The following is an 18,690-nucleotide window of genomic DNA, read 5'->3' on the forward strand; positions in this document are numbered from 1 at the left end:
CGTCTCAGCGTTTAAGTCTAGGCTGAAAACATATCTGTTTAGTCAAGCCTTTTGTTAATGGTGTTTATGAGCTAAAGGAGTAGATCTGGAGGGTCCTCAGACATAGTGTTTTGATAAACTGGGATGTATGGATGCTGTCAGTCCCCCACTCGCTTGCTCACTCGAGTTTGTTGACGGTGTAGTGGCTGGCTGCTTTATGTCCCGGGGCTCCCTCATGCCTGTGTTACCTTCTGGCTCTCCCCTTTTAGTTATGCTGTCATAGTTAGTTTTGCCGGAGTCCCTGCTTGTACTCAGTGCAATATGTATACAGTTCCTATTTATTCAGGTGACACTGGCCATACCTAACAACCTGTGTTTGTCCCTCTCCCCCCCCCATCTGTCCCTCTGAGTTACATGTCGGTCCTGGGATCAAGATGCTGACCTCTTCTGCTCCTCGGACCTGCCTGATCCATGCTGGTGCCCTGTGTCTGGTTGGAGTCTTATCGCATCACTCCTGTGGAGGATGGCCCCATGTGGACAGTTGAAAGTCACACTTGGAGGACGCTCTGGACACTTACAGTAATGCTTTTATGGCTGAGGACTACGGTTGACTTGATAACTTTAGGACTGTAGTTGTCATGAACAGTTTTGCACTCAAGTTTCCATCAATGAAGAGTTTATAACATCAACAAAACTAACTTCATGTTAAAACTGTTAATGTTATAGTCATGTTGTCTGTTGTTGCCCAAATGAGGATGGGTTCCCTTTTGAGTGTGGTTCCTCTCGAGGTTTCTTCCTCATGTTGTCTGAGGGAGTTTTTCCTTGCCACCGTCACCATAGGCTTGCTCATTGGGGATAGATTAGGGATAAAATTAGCTCATGTTTTAAGTCATTAAAATTCTGTAAAGCTGCTTTGCGACAATGTTTATTGTTAAAAGCACAATACAAATAAACTTGTCTTGACAACAAGCAGTTAACCACTGCACCACTGATACTATCTGTGCCCTCAGGGGAAGAGTATGTTTATATTGCAATACATTAGCAATAGCATTTTGGAAATATTTTTCTATTTTAAAACAGTGTTTCTCAACCATTGGGCCACGGCTCATTAGTGGGCCACAAATTTTTTTTCAAGTTGAAGTTAATTTTTTTTATTTGTAGTAGGGTACAATTGCTGGGTTGCATCCGACATCACATCTGTCTCATTAAGCTGCAGTCACACTACAGCTCGCAATGGGTTATCACTGAAAGTGAGGCATTTTGGTGGCAATATACACGGGAGCTTAAAGTTGTGGTCACGCAGCAGGCGAACACTTGACTCACGCATTTGCGTGCTTTAACCTGGCACAGCTCGAGTGGCCACGCGCACTCATGGAGCACGCTGTGCATGCGCTTGGGACCCAGTCGTTATAGAAAACACCTGATACTGAGCACAATCAGCATGCACAGATACTGAAGCTGTTTTTACAGAGGCTTTGTATTATCACAGTCATGTTTGTTTCTAGCCATGTCTATAACACTGTTTAAATATTCTGCTTTCTGTTTTGCTTTTGTAAATATCACGCCTGCTAATAAACACTCTTCCTGCACTTAGATCCATCTATCTTACCGCCATCTATCTTAATGTCCTGATCCCCAGATCTTTAACTCAGACATATGTAAAAAGTTGTACACCTCCATGCTCTTCCAGGTTTTCATCTGTTTGTCTATGTAGAATGATATCTGCAGCACCAGGTAGTTTGAGATGTCGGGGAACTCAACAGATGGATAATTTTCCCAACTCCTTGGAAAAATTCTTCTTTGTTAATGTACAAAGATCTCTCTCATTGAGTGGTTTCATATCCACTTCTTTTGAATGTACTTCTTGGTTTTAATAACTTGCTTGTTTGCTGTACACAAATATGGCAATAAGTTCTTGTGTTAATCGACCAGACTCCACTTTTGGATCATTAATCCCTTTTGGCTGAGAATGCCCCGCATGCATGGTTTTATGTTGGCTGCTGGCACATCCATACAGTTTTAAAAACAATACCTACAATTAAAAATAGTTTGTTTTTATTGCATTTATTTAATTCTTGAGCTCCCATCTGTAACAGGGAGTGATGTTGCATTCCATTAATACACTTTACAATAGATTATTAGATTCTAATAGAATAGATAAGCCAAAATAATTGGGGATCTTTTTTAATGGGCCCCAACTCGTTACAAGTATGAACAGGTGGGCCTCAAGGCAGAAAAGGTTGAGAACCCCTGTTTTAAAAGTAATTTCAGAGTGGTATTCTCTGGGTTTGTGGAACATCCATTGCTGAATAGTTTAAAGAACATTGAAAGTTCAAATCATATAGCATGTTCATTCTGTATTGCCATGAATACAAACTGTTCTCTGCAACATTCAAAATAAAATAACTGGTTAAAAAAATAAATTACTTTAATTGGTTTTACTATATTTCCTTATAAAAGTTCCATTAAAATTTCCATTACACTATCAAAAATAGGGGTACAGTAGGAGTCTATTTTTGTCCCACAAGGTACAGTCTACACTAATGTACCCCCTAGGGTTCATTATTGGAACTCAAGTCAACTATGTGTACCTTTTTAGGGCCAAAAAGGTACATACATGTTCCCAAACAGTATATAAAGGGTACAAATAAGTACCCTAGAGGTTACTGCCCCAGTGACAAGCCATTGTACCCCTAAAGGTACATTAATGTACTTTATTTTTTGAGAGTGTATGGAGCTGTGTTGGTACCTTCAGTCTGGGCTCCAGTCCATTCCAGTAGGCCATGGTATCCAAGAGCTCCTGGGCTTCCTGGTGCCGTCCGTTGGCTATCAGATAGAACGGTGTCTCAGGGAACTTCCAGCAGTACAGGAGAAAAGGAGAGGTGCTGAGGGTAAGAATGACCTGATAGAGCCACCAGACTCGGACCAAGTAACCCACCAGTGCTACCACCATGACGCCTACCGCAAATGCTGCGTGCACGTGCATGGACGTCCATGTCCGTACTTTGATGCCTGTGAATTCCGTAACGTACACAAAAACCACAACTAGATAGCCACTTGACACCTGCCAACACAGGGAGATATAAGAGTAGGAAAGATGAAGAGGGGAGGGTATCTCAAAACAGGAAAATGAGAGCTTTTCTTATGATGAAACCATTTGCACAAATATTGCCTCACACATATACACTTTAGCTCACAATTTCATTGATGAGTTACATATATCTAGTTTCATTGTGCTTTTGTGTAGATTTTTACTTAGACAAAAAATCTACATAAATAGTCAATAATGCATGCACATATACATACTTAGTCAGTGGCGTGCACAGATAGACACGAGGTGGTGCTCAAGCACCTGCCCCTCTGCCCTCTGTCCAAAAAAGTGCCCTAGAAAAGCCGCGGCATTAAAAGCGTGTGTGAAAATAATGTCCCGATGTGTGCCCCCTCCGCACACACACCGGACATCTGTCTCTCTTGCTCTGTCACGTGAACAAGCGTGCAGTGCATTCAATGTGAGGTTGCAGCAGCATAGCGTCCTGGAAGCCACGGCCTTGTCGTAGCACAGACAACACATCAGGCAGTCAGTCAGCTCTTCCCCTGCCCCACCAGCCAGGTAATACATGAATCGAGTGAAAATGTATTGTTTGCCCTCTAAGCCCAAGCTGTAATTATTTTGTCATGAAGTAGCCCGTCGCATACAGAAACAACTGCACATAAGTATTATATTTTTTGCTAGACCATTTTCAGATTTAGGAAAACAAAAAATTATTTTTCTATTTTGTTCAACTAGAGATTCCTGGCAAAGTCAAAAAGCCTTGATGTAATAAATTAACATTAAGTGGTTGTTTTACACCTTTAAAAACTAAAACAGGTCAGTGGCGACCCGAACACAAGAGGAGGGTTAAATCTCAGACTTTTATAATAAGGTGTTCCACATGCACAAAAAAGTGCCCTTTTTTTCCCCCCAGAGCACTTGCCCCCCAAAATGTCTGTGCACGCCACTGTACTTAGTTATAGTATTCACAGACAACCATTAGCAAGCCATGTTTTGCAAAGTCCAGATTGTAGAATTTTATGATCGGGCTCAATGAACCAACCAAATAATAAGACATAGGTGAAATTGGGTTAATAAGCCCATTTGCATCTAGATCAAAATGCCTTTAAACCATAAGAGATATTCAGTCAGATATATCTAATGTTGTGACTGGTACTGTACGGTTTAACCAATAAACAACTATATTCTCCTTACATCTGTGGCTCCTTTTCATAATTCAAACAATTTCATATGCAGCTAACAGTAAAATGTGTGACTATGACAGCTTGCGTTCAGAAACCTAGATTTTAGATAAACATCAACAGAGGGCTACAGTATGTCCACATTACAGTATAGCCACAATTTGGGCTACATTTCCTGCACTTATCAATTTACACCATTACATTTCACTTTTCCAGATGGACTTATCTTCTAATTATTTTACCCAAGTACTCTTCTTCTGATGGTGTTTTTGCCAGAATGGGAATCAAATTTCCATGTGGCAGTGGATGATGGTGGCTCATTTTATCATGACCTGTTTTTCCCCCCTTTTTGGCCAATAAACTGCTATCATACCCAAGTTATAATACTATAAACATAGTCTCTACAGTGTTCTAGACATTCAGTTCACACTGATTTGACAGAATAGTCAAGAGTGCATCTTCTGTCCTGTTTTTCCTCTGTAATGAGCTCCCATGAGTTGTTCAGCTGGCCTGTGTTAGCTAGGCCATATGCTTAGCTGCACTGGAGATAAATAGCATTGCATACATTTCTATCAAGGTGGTTTATCCAAATAATTTTACCTTACCAGGGTCTCTAAGTTATTAAAAATATATCTGCTTGATTTATTATGTAAAGCGAGATATACAAACAGTTTAATGCTTTATGCAGATGTTTACATATCTGTCCAAGAACAGATGCCTGACTCTTCCATGTTTTCATTTCTAAAATGGGGTGTAGGGGTTTTGGGGCGTGTCTATAAAAACAAGAGTGCTCTGAGAGCACAATATCCCCCGCTGGCAACTATGCCATAACTCTGGTAAAATGCGATTGAATTGAACGAAACTGCAATATGCATATTACCAACATATAACAAATAATCATGTCAAGTTTCATGAAATTCCTTCAAAAATTGTGAGAGGAGTTGATTTCAGAAGGCAAGTACCCTTCCTGGGATGGACAGATGGACAGACATCGCCATGACATAATCCCCCTTCAGCCTTTTGGCCAGCGGGGGATAAAAATAAACTGACAGGAGGCCCATGTAAACACAACCAAGAACTCTGCACCAGCATTCCAAGCATGTTTTCTTTAGCTACATGCTGTCAATTATTAAAACAATAATTGACATTCACTGACAAACAATAACTTACAAAAAACAATTATTTTTATCTGGTTCTACATACTGTATCTTCCAAGATATTTATATTACTGAAAAAAAAGTTTTTTTGATGTTCACTTCAAGGAAAAACAGGGTCTCATTATAAGACTCTTACCATGGCGAGCAGGAAGCGCATTACAATGAAAATGTAATAGTTTCCTGTAAATGCCACAGTCATGCCGAATGCAAACTGAGCCACACTGGTGACCATCAGAATGGGACGTCTGCCAACCCTGGAAAAAGACAAAGAAAAACAGAGACTTATGTAATATTATGTTGTTATATCTGGCACTTAATGACCCTGCTGAAAAGACGTAGTTTGTGGCAACTAAAATTCGCTAAAAAATTATACAGTTATTCATTCATCTACAACCTGAGGTTAGAATATACCCAGGATGAGACACATTCACACCTCGGAGCCAATTCACTTAGTCCTGGAGAGCATGGACATGTAAAACTTTGCACGAGACAGGTGCAGCACAGGATTGAAACAAGGGTCCTGGAGCCATCAGGTAGCAATGCTACTCACTGTATCTCCTTGGTGCAAAACTGTATAAAGTACTTGTTTCATAATAATTACCTGAAACACCCCAGAAATATGTATGCATGCACATATTGGTCCTAGTGGTGCACATAGAGAAATACTGTGGCAAACACATCCTTACACGGTTCACATCTAAAAGAAGGGTCAGGGACTAGGAGACAAACAGACGTACCTATGATGTCAAGCATACCTATCAGCGATGTCTCCAAACAGCAGTGCTCCAATCAAGACTCCCAGCATAAAGGTAGGCTGTATAAGCTTGGCAAGCCATTCCTTCTCACACACCAGATCCCATTCTGTTACAATACTCTGTTCCACCTGGCTATGGTCAAACGCATAACCACTGCATGATTCCACAGATTTATTGCCAATAAATTCATACTGAAAATCTTGTGTATAGTGACGCAGCATTTTACGACAGGGTCCGAGTTCCCACTGCTCTCCGTTAACTGTCTGCACCACCACTGGCCCATTTCCAGGAGTATAAAATGGCCAGATCTCCTCCAGTGAGCTTGCGGAGTGGTTTCTGTACAGGACATCAGTGATGTTCCAAGGAGCATCGCAAAGAAACTTTGGTGTCTCCACCAGGAAAACAGAGGCCAGGTAGTGAATCCCACACGATATGGCCTGGAAAACAGCTGCAAAGTAGAGGCAGGCCTGAAACCTAGTAAATGAGGAAGTAATGTCAGTATGCTGTATCTCACTGTGTTTAACCTTCAGCAAAATGCAATTAACAGCTGGCCATAAAAATCTACTGGTTTATAATGTTCAAGACAAGTTTGGGGATGAAAACGCTACTCCTTATAATTTACACTGGTTCATCAAAACAAGAAGAAAAGATTTTAAGGAAAAATCTGTACATTTTTAATGATAGCTACCTAAAGCTTAGAGAAGCAGCCTTGCACTGAAAAAGTGTATTTGAGTAGTCGCTGAAGTAACATAATGTTCTGAACGAGTCTCATTCACCTTCCAGCTTTAGTTATGGCAGTCTACTTTTGTGGATTATATCAACTTGAAATTACACATCGTTGCTTTAAACTTATTTCAGTCCAAGTGTGTCAATTAAGTTTCTTTGTGCATCTGACGTCATGATGAGCACGTCTTTTCCAGATTTTTACTCCTGCAACTGATCTGCTGTTTTCTTTTGTCAAGATGACACAGGAAGAAGGTAAGTCTAATGTAAGACAAAATAATATTTTTGATCAAATGTTAGATGTAAGGTGGTGTAGTGGTTAGCGCTGTCGCCTCACAGCAAGAAGGTCCGGGTTCGAGCCCCGTGGCCGGCAAGGGCCTTTCTGTGCGGAGTTTGCATGTTCTCCCCGTGTCCGCGTGGGTTTCCTCCGGGTGCTCCGGTTTCCCCCACAGTCCAAAGACATGCAGGTTAGGTTAACTGGTGACTCTAAATTGACTGTAGGTGTGAATGTGAGTGTGAATGGTTGTCTGTGTCTATGTGTCAGCCCTGTGATGACCTGGCGACTTGTCCAGGGTGTATCCCGCCTTTCGCCCGTAGTCAGCTGGGATAGGCTCCAGCTTGCCTGCGACCCTGTAGAACAGGATAAAGCGGCTAGAGATAATGAGTTGAGATGAGATGTTAGATGTAAAGTGAGCCTTCTGAATTGGTTAAATTGTGTTGGTTTTGTGAAAAATGCGTTATACCTTTATGTTTAGTCTACTGACATGTAACACTTCTAGTCATGTTAATAGGTCAGTGATACTTTAGCTGGTCAGTAGTAGCATTAAAATCACTACAGTGCCTTGCTGCTATGCTAATTTGAATGACGGTAGCGACATTGGTCCAGGAACTAGCTAAATAATGTTATCACAATCAGTTGGTAACTTTGTTCGCTCAGGAACAGGTAGGTTAGTAATTTGCGGGCAGGATTCTTATTGTTGAATAACTAACTGAAAGTTGTGCGTTTATGCTGTGTACTGGTGTAGCTACTTACAGTACTTGCATTCTAGTAGCTATTAGCTGCAAAACTAAACTTGGTAAGGCATACTGTAGCTTGTCACCAAGCCAGTCACAGGTACACGTACTATTCATACCACTTTGGGGTATGAATAGTGTGTCAAAGTGGGACACACCTCCAAAGGTGGTTGAGAACAACCAAGCTTTACAGAGAGCTGATTTTAAGGTGAACTGAACCCATTTGAAATTTTAAGGTAAAGTCCCTACAATAATCACGGAATTGGCGTGTAGGAAAAGGCCATTGAAAGATTAATTTATAATCTTCTTTATAAAGGTGACAATGAGCAAACAATCCAAATCAGTGAGCAGAGATCAGAAACTCTGTGATAAACTTCCCTGTGTATTTCTGAATCTTGTCACTGCCTTTTTGTCCACTGAAACATGTGCGATGTTATACTGCATCTAAAAACATTAGTTCAATATCAAATGAATGGACATGACATCCTGTTATCTCTCTCAACTAACTCATTGTTTTTTTTCCTGTATTTATAGGCTCTGAAAGAGATTCTCCCACAACATGAGCAAAATGTAAGAAGAACATAGGCTTTGGAATTTTGAAAGACATCTTTTATGGTTGCAGAGATGCGGTGATTTTAGTAAAAATAAATAACGGTAATTGCGCGCTGAAACCTCCCCACACACACACTACCCCACACACATACCTCTACTTAATGTTGTAGCACATAATAGAAAAGGGTCTACATGGTCCTAACTGGTACTGTTAGAACCAGAAAACTTTGTAGTTTTATGAGCCACTTAGTTTTGGAGGTGAATCATAACAAACTCCTGGCTGTTGCACGCTCGCTGTGCACAATGCATATTACACAACGGGCCACCTGCTCCTGCTGGCTCCAGCACTAAAAGTGAAAGTGCCTAATTACTGCCATTTTTTAGCCTTGTGCCTACCAACTGAGGTTACAAAGATGGCAATTACAAAGAGACACTGCTTTATCATAACTGTGAAAGTTGAACACGAAATCAGTAAAAAAAAATTTAAATTAAAAAATAAAAATTAATAAGCAAACTATGATTTGTACCATGTATTAATTTCCTGGGTTCCAGAAAACTGCTCAAGCAGTTGTTGCTCTTCTTCATAAGCAACTTGGCTTGCATATCTGTCCACCTCTTTCTCCATGGCTATAGGTTCTAAATCGTCCTCAGACAACCAACCAAAGATTGAGGACGAATTTGAAGAGCTTTCGTCGTCTTTTTCAAAAGAATCAGTATAAAGAATGCACGCCACTGCAGAGAATAATATATAGTGTCTGAGTGGACACAAAAGAAGGCAGTGGCGCATATGGCATCACACATGCAGCACCGCTGACCTGTAAATCGCTGCGATATAATAATGGCGAACAAGCTTTTAGTGATTTTTGGAACAGAATTCAGATGCAAAAAAATTTATTTTTCGAACCAATTTTTTTATTTATCGGTGAACTTTACAACCTATCCGAGCATATAACACACAGAAAACCCAGGATTTTATTATGCATTTTTTGTTAGACTAACACTTTAAGCCAACGTGGTTTTCCCAAACCACTTCATAGCCAAAGTTGTACTTTAGTTCATTCTCCTCAAAACTTACGATGAACCTGGACCATTCTTTCACAACAAAGAGCATCTCCTTGCAGCCGAATACACAGAATGCACATGCACCTCCGAGGGACTCTCACAATCAAGGGGCGGAGACTGGTGTTGAATATACTACCGGTGTTAAATTATTTTTCTTGTACATTGCAAGTACATTGAGTTAATTATTAAATATACAAAAAACATTATGAATATATTTCAATGTTATGGAATTACATATGGCTATTGTGACACTGATGGTCACATTTTAATCAAATTTAACTCCATTAGTGGGCAAGTAATTATCTAATTTAGTGTCATAAATGAGACAAATTGCTGCACCTGTACATATCTCACACACACACACACACACACACACACACACACACACACACACACACACACACAAAGTCTTGCAAAAGTATTCATCCCCATTGGTGTTTGTCCTGTTTTGTTGCATTACAAGCTGGAATTAAAATGGATTTTTGGGGAGTTACCACCATTTGATTTACACAACATGCCTACCTCTTTCAGGGATGAGAGTGGGTCCTGATGAAAAAAGCAGAAAATCTGTAAAATGTCCTGAGGGCACCAAAGGCGCCCGCAGTAATAAGGGGGGGTCCAGGGGGACACCCCCCCCCCTGAAATTTTTTTCAAAATGAGACCTTACACACCCTATTTCCTGCAACCTGAACTGTAGTTAATTAAAACACCTGATGCCTATTTTCATACTTATTGAAATAAAAACACTATTATATAGAACAATATGTATCAAAATCAATATGTGTATTGCATTAATTCAAAATAATATGTACATTTTATGGGGACTGGTTATTACTCATTGTCAACATCACTTGTTTTTCTAAAAAATGTACATTAAAATCCATAGTTATTTACAGTTCCATTAATAAATCAAATTTTCATATATTCAATATATTGAATTAAATAAAAATATTTATATATCTTATCGAGACTGACCTTTTCCTAATGTCCACATTACTTGTATATGATTTCTTCACAATGTCTATCTCATCTCATTATCTCTAGCCGCTTTATCCTGTTCTACAGGGTCGCAGGCAAGCTGGAGCCTATCCCAGCTGACTACGGGTGAAAGGCAGGGTACACCCTGGATAAGTCGCCAGGTCATCACAGGGCTGACACATAGACACAGACAACCATTCACACTCACATTCACACCTACGGTCAATAAATGCCGCTTTTCCACTACAAACGCGGCTGAGTCGGGCTGAGCCGTGCCGTGCTGAGTCGGGCTGAGCGGGGCTGTTGGAGTTGCATTTCGACTACAACCGCGCTGAACCGTGCTGGCTGGAAGTGGGTGGACACATTGGGTGGAGTTAGCGAAAGTGGGTGGACATCAGGTGATGTCGTTAAGCAGCGCAAACAGTGACATCAGTGATCTTTTAAGCGGTAGTCTCACAACCCGGATAGTAAACAATAAACATGGAGGACATGGAGTCGTTAGTGTTGCTGGTCTTGGTTCTGTGGCTTGTTGTCACCGACAACGCCAACAGATACTGGCAAGAGCGTATAGATGAGGCGAGGCGCATAAGGCTTCAGAAATTCTCGTAATTCGTAATTCTTCTTCTTCCGGGTTTACGGTGTTTACAGATCCCAGCGTGCTCGCGGGGCGTGTGTGGGCATGTGAGGACACTCCTCCTCACCAATCAGTGCACAGGGGAGTGTCTGCTCACTGCCCCAGCCTCACTCGGCTCGCTTTGGCTCGCTTCAGCCCCACTCCAAAACGGTGCGAGTTTTAGGGGCTAAGCAGGGCTGAAGCGAGCTGAGTCGTGCTGGTTTTTGGTAGTCGAAACGCGAGCCGTGTCGGGCTGAAGTGAGCTGAAGCGAGCTGAAGTGAGCTGAAAAAGGGCCATTAGAGTCACCAGTTAACCTAACCTGCATGTCTTTGGACTGTGGGGGAAACCGGAGCACCCGGAGGAAACCCACGCGGACATGGGGAGAACATGCAAACTCCGCACAGAAAGGCCCTCGCCGGCCACAGGGCTCGAACCCAGACCTTCTTGCTGTGAGGCAACAGCGCTAACCACTACACCACCGTGCTGCCCACAATGTCTATTTAAACTTTAAAGTTATACAGTTATCAAGACTGTCAGCTATAATTCAAATTATCATATATTCAATGTATTGAATCAAACAAATGCATATTTTATGGGGACCGTCTTTATCTTATTGTCCACATCACTTGTATGTTTTCTTCAAAAGGAAGAACATATGTCTATTCACACTTTTTACAGTTAAGTTGTTTACAGTTCCCAGTTATTTTTGAAACAAATTTTCATTACATTATTTAGAATTCTTCTTCAGCTTCTTGGCCAAAGCCAAAAGCTCATCAGTCCTCTCTTTTTTCCTTTTTCTTTCATTAGCCAGCTCCTCCTGTGTTTTTACATGCTCTAACCTGGTTCTCTTCTGCTCTCTCTCTCACACTCCTCTCTTGCTTTCCTTTTGCTTTGCTAAACTTGTTTTTTATACCAGCATCAATTTCACGTACCTTCGCTTCATCTCGCTTGTCAATAGTATTTGACATCTTGAGAAAACACGCCGATTAGAGGAGCGTATTTTTGATATCCAGCTCACGAACATGTGTAAGTTTTGATAAAAGAAAACAACTGTGGGTATCTTTGTAAAAACTGTTTTGATTGGCTATTTTGGTCTCGACATCGATGTTTTGACCAATAACAATTTAGATAACACGAATTTTACATCACATTCAACGAGATTAAATGAGACTAAAGATGGCGACTTACAAATAATGTGTAAACATCGTTGGAGTTAATTAAGTTTGAACAACATGAAGGAACATACCCCAACCCCCTCAATTAATTAAAAAAAATTCTCAACGGATTTGGCATAATATAAAAAGGTTGTTTTTTACTCAGAAAAAGTGGAAATCCGCCGAAAAGCGGAAAACTCTCATCCTTGCTCTTTACATGCGCAAACTGTTGTTTTGTTTTTTTTCCCCACTGAGACACAAACAGTAAGATGAAAAAAAAACAGAACTCTGGAGTATGCATAGGTATTCCCCTGTCCAAAAAAAAAAATCCATTTTAATTCCAGCTGGTAATGTGACAAAACAAGACAAACGCCAAGGGAAATGAATGCTTTTTGCAAGACATGTTCTTACCATCAAATACTTTTATTCCACATTTTGTTGCTTTTTTTGGGGGGGTTTGTTTTTGAGTAGAGTTTTTATTTCGTCCTCAGCTGGTTCAGCAACACACTCTGCCATTTTGTTTTCCTCTGCTCACAGTATATGAGCTGACAGCCTTTAGCAACTAATAATGCCTATATCGAGGCATAGCGTGCTGCAAAGACACTCTTAGCAAAGTTGCTCTTAAGAGTCTTTCTTATGTGGGAATTCAGGAAAACCACATACAGAGACAACGTTTGTTGCTTTAAGAGAATCTTTAAACTTGCTCTTTAGCCCTAAAGTGCCACATTATCAGGAAATCTACCCCAGAGCATTTCGACCAAAAATAAATTGGTTCGGAATCTGAAAAGTTGGTTCCCAGCCTTGAACCAAACTATTGCTGTTTTTTTCAGTGCGAATCATGATGATATCATTAGTCTGGAGAGGAAACGGAGCACAGCAATGGAGAACGCAACAGAAAAGGATACGTCTTCAGAAAAACGGACCAAAAACAGAACAAAAGCTTCCAAGTAATCCATGAATTCTGCTATCCTGCTACTGTTTACTCCCATTGTGCAACACCCTCCATTCATGATGCATCCTTGATTGCAATGGCTCTGCTCAAAACTGGTGAAAACACATGCCGGTTCGCTAGCTAACACCAAGGTTCAAAGAATCTTGAATGGAACCGGTTCAAAAACCCGTTCCCTGTTGGTCGAAAAGAGGCATCAGTGGAATTGCACATGAACAGTAGGAACACTGTTAGGAACACTGTCCTACTGTAGTGTTCATTTGTAGCAGAGATGTGCTCAGGGATGTGATTTGGGGCTGGTGAAATTATCTGAAAATTTTAGGCGGGGGTCTGGGGGCCGCAGGCCCCCAGCTGGTCCAGGGCAGTGCCCTGGTGGGGGGACAAGGGGGGAAGCCCCCCGAAGCTCCTGGGTTTTGGGGTTTTCTGACTTAAAAATTGTACTAAAATGGCAAGCAAAACACACAAGAAAAAACTTGTCATGATTAACAAATTCAAGCCAATTTAATGGTCAACATGCAACTCTGACACACACGCTCACTCTCTCTCTCACACACTCTCTCACACACTCACTCTCACTCACACACACACACTCACTCACACACTCACTCTCACTCACTCACCACCACCCCCCCCCCCCCCCCAAACACCAGCGCGAGCAGGGCCCGCTAGCCCTGTGCCTTGGGACGTTATTCGCCCCGAGGCGAGCTGCGGTGCTCCGCTTAGGTTTCGTTTCTATCCCGGGCTCCAGCCCGACTTTGGACGCTCGTAGTTCGGGCAGGGGAGGTCCCAGTATCCCCAAACTTGACAGCCAGAGACCTCTGCCCTCTTCCCAAAGAACGAAATTGCTGAACAAATGTCTCACAGTCTTATGTCCAACGTCTGTAGCAACCTTTTTCTCCAACCATTCCCAGCGGAACTTGTTTTTCACTATTCTGTCGATTTCTTTAACTCGATTTGCATCTTTACGCTCAATCACGGAGGCTGCCATCTTTCAACTCTTTGTTTGAAGCGAGCTTACGTACAGCTAACAAGCGCGTTCATTGGTTATTACAGAGCGATGGGCCAATCACGTACCTCGTTTCATCTCAATGACGTAATTGCGTAAATGACGTAATTACGTCAATGAGATGAAATGAGGTACGTGATTGGCCCATCGCTCTGTAACAACCAATGAACACGCTCGCTTCAAACAAAGAGTTGAAAGATGGCAGCCTCCGTGATTGAGGCATAAAGATGCAAATCCGAGGCTGCCATCTTTCAAACAAAGTCGGACCGAATAGGATACGAAGGTGGATTTGAGGGAAAAATCGGAAACATTTTTTTTTTCAAGTTTTGAGGTGAAAAAAGCGGAATTCCGCGAATTCGCGGAAAAATCACATCCCTGTGTGCTGTACTTGTTGCTTGTAAAAAAAAGAAAAAAATTATCCTAACTTAATATTTGTTAAGGGCGGCACGGTGGTGTAGTGGTTAGCGCTGTCGCCTCGCAGCAAGAAGGTCTGGGTTCGAGCCCCGTGGCCGGCGAGGGCCTTTCTGTGCGGAGTTTGCATGTTCTCCCTGTGTCCGCGTGGGTTTCCTCCGGGTGCTCCGGTTTCCCCCACAGTCTAAAGACATGCAGGTTAGGTTAACTGGTGACTCTAAATTGACCGTAGATGTGAGTGTGAATGGTTGTCTGTGTCTATGTGTCAGCCCTGTGATGACCTGGTGACTTGCCCAGGGTGTACCCTGCCTTTCGCCCGTAGTCAGCTGGGATAGGCTGGAGCTTGCCTGCGACCCTGTAGAACAGGATAAAGCGGCTAGAGATAATGAGATGAGATGAGAATATTTGTTAATTTATTTCATGAAACCAGTTAGGTTGTGCCCTCTTCTCCCGTACATAATTTTATATTCCGTTTGATCTGACTGACTGACTTTGGCTGACAATTAGACAAAGTATACAATAACTTTGATACCATTCACTCTGAACTGATATCTTTATGTCTTGGTGAAACACTGCATTTTAAACACAACAGTTCAGAAACAATTTGCCTGCATCTGATGTCATTAGTTTTGTGAATGTGCGACAGAAATAACTTTTCTTCTTCCATAATGAATGAATGAATGAATGAATGAATCAGTAGATGAAAGTGACTTATTTGAGAGTTCTTTCAAGTGCACATTAAGATAAACACTCATTGTAGCTGTGTATTTTAACATACAGGAGTTACAAAACAGCTAAGAATATCGACTTACAAACACAAATCATGATAACTGCGTTTACACTGTTAGCTGAACTGAACTTTCGCTCCCTTTACTCGAATTTTAATAGTGTACGAGTATGTGAAGCGCATCTTCATAACATAAAATAACATAACGGCACAATGCATGTTCTGTCACTGTCTAAGCGTGCTTATCAACATGTGATTACACTTATCATTACCTGGAAAAAACAAATAAAATAACAAGCCTAGCCTAGCCTACCTGCTGAAGTGGCCAAGTTCGTCGAACAGGCGCTCCACACCGGTTTTCATGTTGAGGTCGTGTGAGGTTCTTGGAGCTCGTTGCCCATGTGGTCAGTATTTGTAAATGTTATCTAACCCAGCTCACAGGAGGAGGTTACTGCAGGGATATTTCCACTCACCGAGTGAAATTAGAGAGGACACAGCACTTTACAGTGCCACACTGAGGTGCGATTATTAATGATCAACTTTTTTAGTATAATCTAATCTACAGTTATACGATTAGGGGAGAGCGGGGAATGTTGTCACACTTTCCCCAGTTTTTTTCCATTTCCTGAGTGCAGGGATGCAGGAGGTGGGGGTGCTGAGGGTTTCATGATCCCTTTAACTTAGGGAAGTGACCCCACGTGGTGTCGCTTGATTTATAAATGGGGTTGCCAGAGACGCTTCTTTTATTTTATTCATTCATTTGACAAATTAATATTAGAAATATCAAAGGCAGATTTTTGTTCAAATAATTTGGGAGTCACATACAGACAAGTAAGCAACAATGTAGAGCGAGCAGCTCATTATTGCAAAAATAATCCTTGATAGTGATACAGGACCCTGATGTGAAGTAGAGGGGTTTATTTTGCAATAATGACCGGCTCACTGTATGTTATCCCACTTATTACATGACTACTTACTAAATAAATCAATAATTTGACACAAAATATTGATTTAGAAATGATTTTATTGCTTCTGCTAAAAATTCTGTTATGGTTGAAACTGTTATGGTTAAAACTGCATTCTGTTATGGTTGAAACTGCATCCACAGCAACATAATCTCTACAGCATTCTTAAGATTAGCAATACTTAGCATTATGATTCATGTTAAACTGAAAATTAAAACTAGTATTAGAAGAATCTTCCATGGTGTTTTCTGATGGAGTAATGTTGTTTGCCACAGGGCGTTGCAAATGAGCTGACATTGTGAATTTGATTATTAAAGTGCTAGTCTAATGAAAATTGCATTATAAAATCCCTGGTTTTCTGTGTATGATATGCTCAAATAGGTTGTAAAGTTCACCGATAAACAAAAAATTGGTTCAAAAAATACTTTTTTTTGCATCTGAATTCTGTTCCAAAAATTACTAAAAGCTTGTCTGGTATTATTAGATCGCAGCAGCGCTGCATGTGTGACATCATATGCGCCACTGCCTTCTTTTGTGTCCACACAGACTCTATACTATTCTCTGCAATGGCTTGCATTCTTGAGACTGATTCTTATGAAAAAGATGACGACAGCTCTTCAAATTTGTCCTCAATATTTGGTTAGTTGTCGGAGGACGATTTAGAACCTATAGCCACAGAGAAAGAAGTGGATGAATACGTCATCCAAGTTGCTTGTGAAGAAGAAGAAGAAGAAGAGCAACAACTGCTGGAGCGGTTTTCTGGAACCCAGGAAGTTAATACATGGTACCAATCATAGTTTGCTTATTCATTTTTTTTTTTTACTGATTTGGTGTTCAACTTTCACAGTTATGATAAAGCAGTGTCTCTTTGTAATTGCCATCTTTGTAACCTCACTTGGTAGGCACAAGGCTAAATAATGTCAATAAATAGGCACTTTCACTTTCAGTGCTGGAGCTGGCAGGAGCAGGTGGAGCGTTGTGCCATATGCGTTGTGTGCAGCGAGCGTGCAGCAGCCAGGAATTTGTTAGGGTTCACCTCCAAAACCAGGTTTTGGAATTTTGAAAAAAATATTTTATGGTTGCAGAGATACAGTGATGTTAACAGAAAATAAATAATGGTAATTGTGCACTGACCACCACCACCCAACACACATTCACACACACACACACACACACACACACACACACAAAACTCTACTTAACGTTGTAGCACGGAAATAGAAAGGGTCTACATGGTCCTAATTGGTACTGTTAGAATCAGAAAAGGTTGTAGTTTTATGAACAACTTAGTTTTGGAGGTGAACCCTAACAAATTCCTGGCTGCTGCGTGCTCGCTGCACACAATGCATATATAGCACAACGCACCATCTGCTCCTGCTGGCTCCAGCACTGAAAGTAAATGTGCCTAATTACTGCCATTATTTAGCCTTATATAAAACTACAGAACTGCTATCAATGAAAAGGATAAAGACTAAGGACAACTAATAAATTCAAGCAACAGGCTAAACACAAGCTTGGCACTTACTGTACAGTGAGGTCTTTGGGATGGTGCTTCTGACTTTTGTTTCCAGATCGTAGGAACTGCTCCGCATACCAGACGTCACTCAAATCCTTCTATGTGAATCTGCCTCACAAATTTATCTTTTTCAAAATGTATGGAGCAGACACCAAACCGTCCTGTCGGCCTGAAGTTACCTCTCTTTGTCTGTACAAATCGAGCCCATTAATTCTGTAAGTGTCCTGCTGACTTTGGGCAATAATGGATCAAAAGTCCAATTTTTTATTTGGCTACAGGGCAGCACGGTGGTGTAGTGGTTAGCACTGTTGCCTCACAGCAAGAAGGTCCTGGGTTCGAGCCCAGTGGCTGGCGAGGGCCTTTCTGTGTGGAGTTTGCATGTTCTCCCTGTGTCTGCGTGGGTTTCCTCCGGGTGCTCCAGTTTCCCCAACAGTTCAAAGACATGCAGGTTATGTTAATTGGTGGCTCTAAATTGACCGTGAGTGTGAATGGTTGTTTGTCTCTGTACCCTGCCTCTCACCCAGCTGGGATAGGCTCCAGCTTGCCTGTGACCCTGTAGAACAGGATAAGCGGCTACAGATAATGGATGGATTATTGGCTACACTTGAACAGCCTTGAACAACACACCTCTTAGGAGACATGCTTTGGTTTTAGTTTTGTTGAGAAATAAAAAAAAATTGTTAAAAACGTGCTACACTTTGCAAAACAGACAAAGCCAGAAATGCCGCAAACTTTCAAGCGTTGCGCATATGATGGCACTTCCTTTGAATTAACAATAACTTACCAGGAATGCATTCGTGCAATGGTGGACTCAAAGAGCCAAATTTTACCGGCTAAATAGAACATGTTCCCAGTCTCATATTAAAATGCAATTGAGACAGTAAACTATTTAACA

At 41.3% G+C, this 18,690-nt stretch overlaps 1 protein-coding gene across 2 annotated transcripts in view; it reads right to left on the reverse strand.

The window, feature by feature from the left end:
- The window catches only part of slc22a16 (solute carrier family 22 member 16), a 115,349-nt gene extending 99,589 nt beyond the window's left edge, over positions 1 to 15,760 (reverse strand). For both annotated transcript variants that reach the window (XR_009654056.1, XM_060914080.1), the window contains exons 1-4: positions 15,628 to 15,760; positions 6,125 to 6,598; positions 5,506 to 5,623; positions 2,729 to 3,043 (exon numbers count right to left, since the gene is read on the reverse strand). Coding sequence is in view for 1 of the 2 variants with exons in the window: in XM_060914080.1 (XP_060770063.1) it covers positions 2,729 to 3,043; positions 5,506 to 5,623; positions 6,125 to 6,598; positions 15,628 to 15,677 (957 nt within the window). In the remaining variant the exon portion in view is untranslated. The remainder of the gene's footprint in view (positions 1 to 2,728; positions 3,044 to 5,505; positions 5,624 to 6,124; positions 6,599 to 15,627) is intronic.
- Positions 15,761 to 18,690: the final 2,930 nt, after the last annotated feature.

This window comes from Neoarius graeffei, chromosome 2, assembly GCF_027579695.1.
Source record: "Neoarius graeffei isolate fNeoGra1 chromosome 2, fNeoGra1.pri, whole genome shotgun sequence".
In the NCBI taxonomy this organism is placed as follows: domain Eukaryota; kingdom Metazoa; phylum Chordata; class Actinopteri; order Siluriformes; family Ariidae; genus Neoarius; species Neoarius graeffei.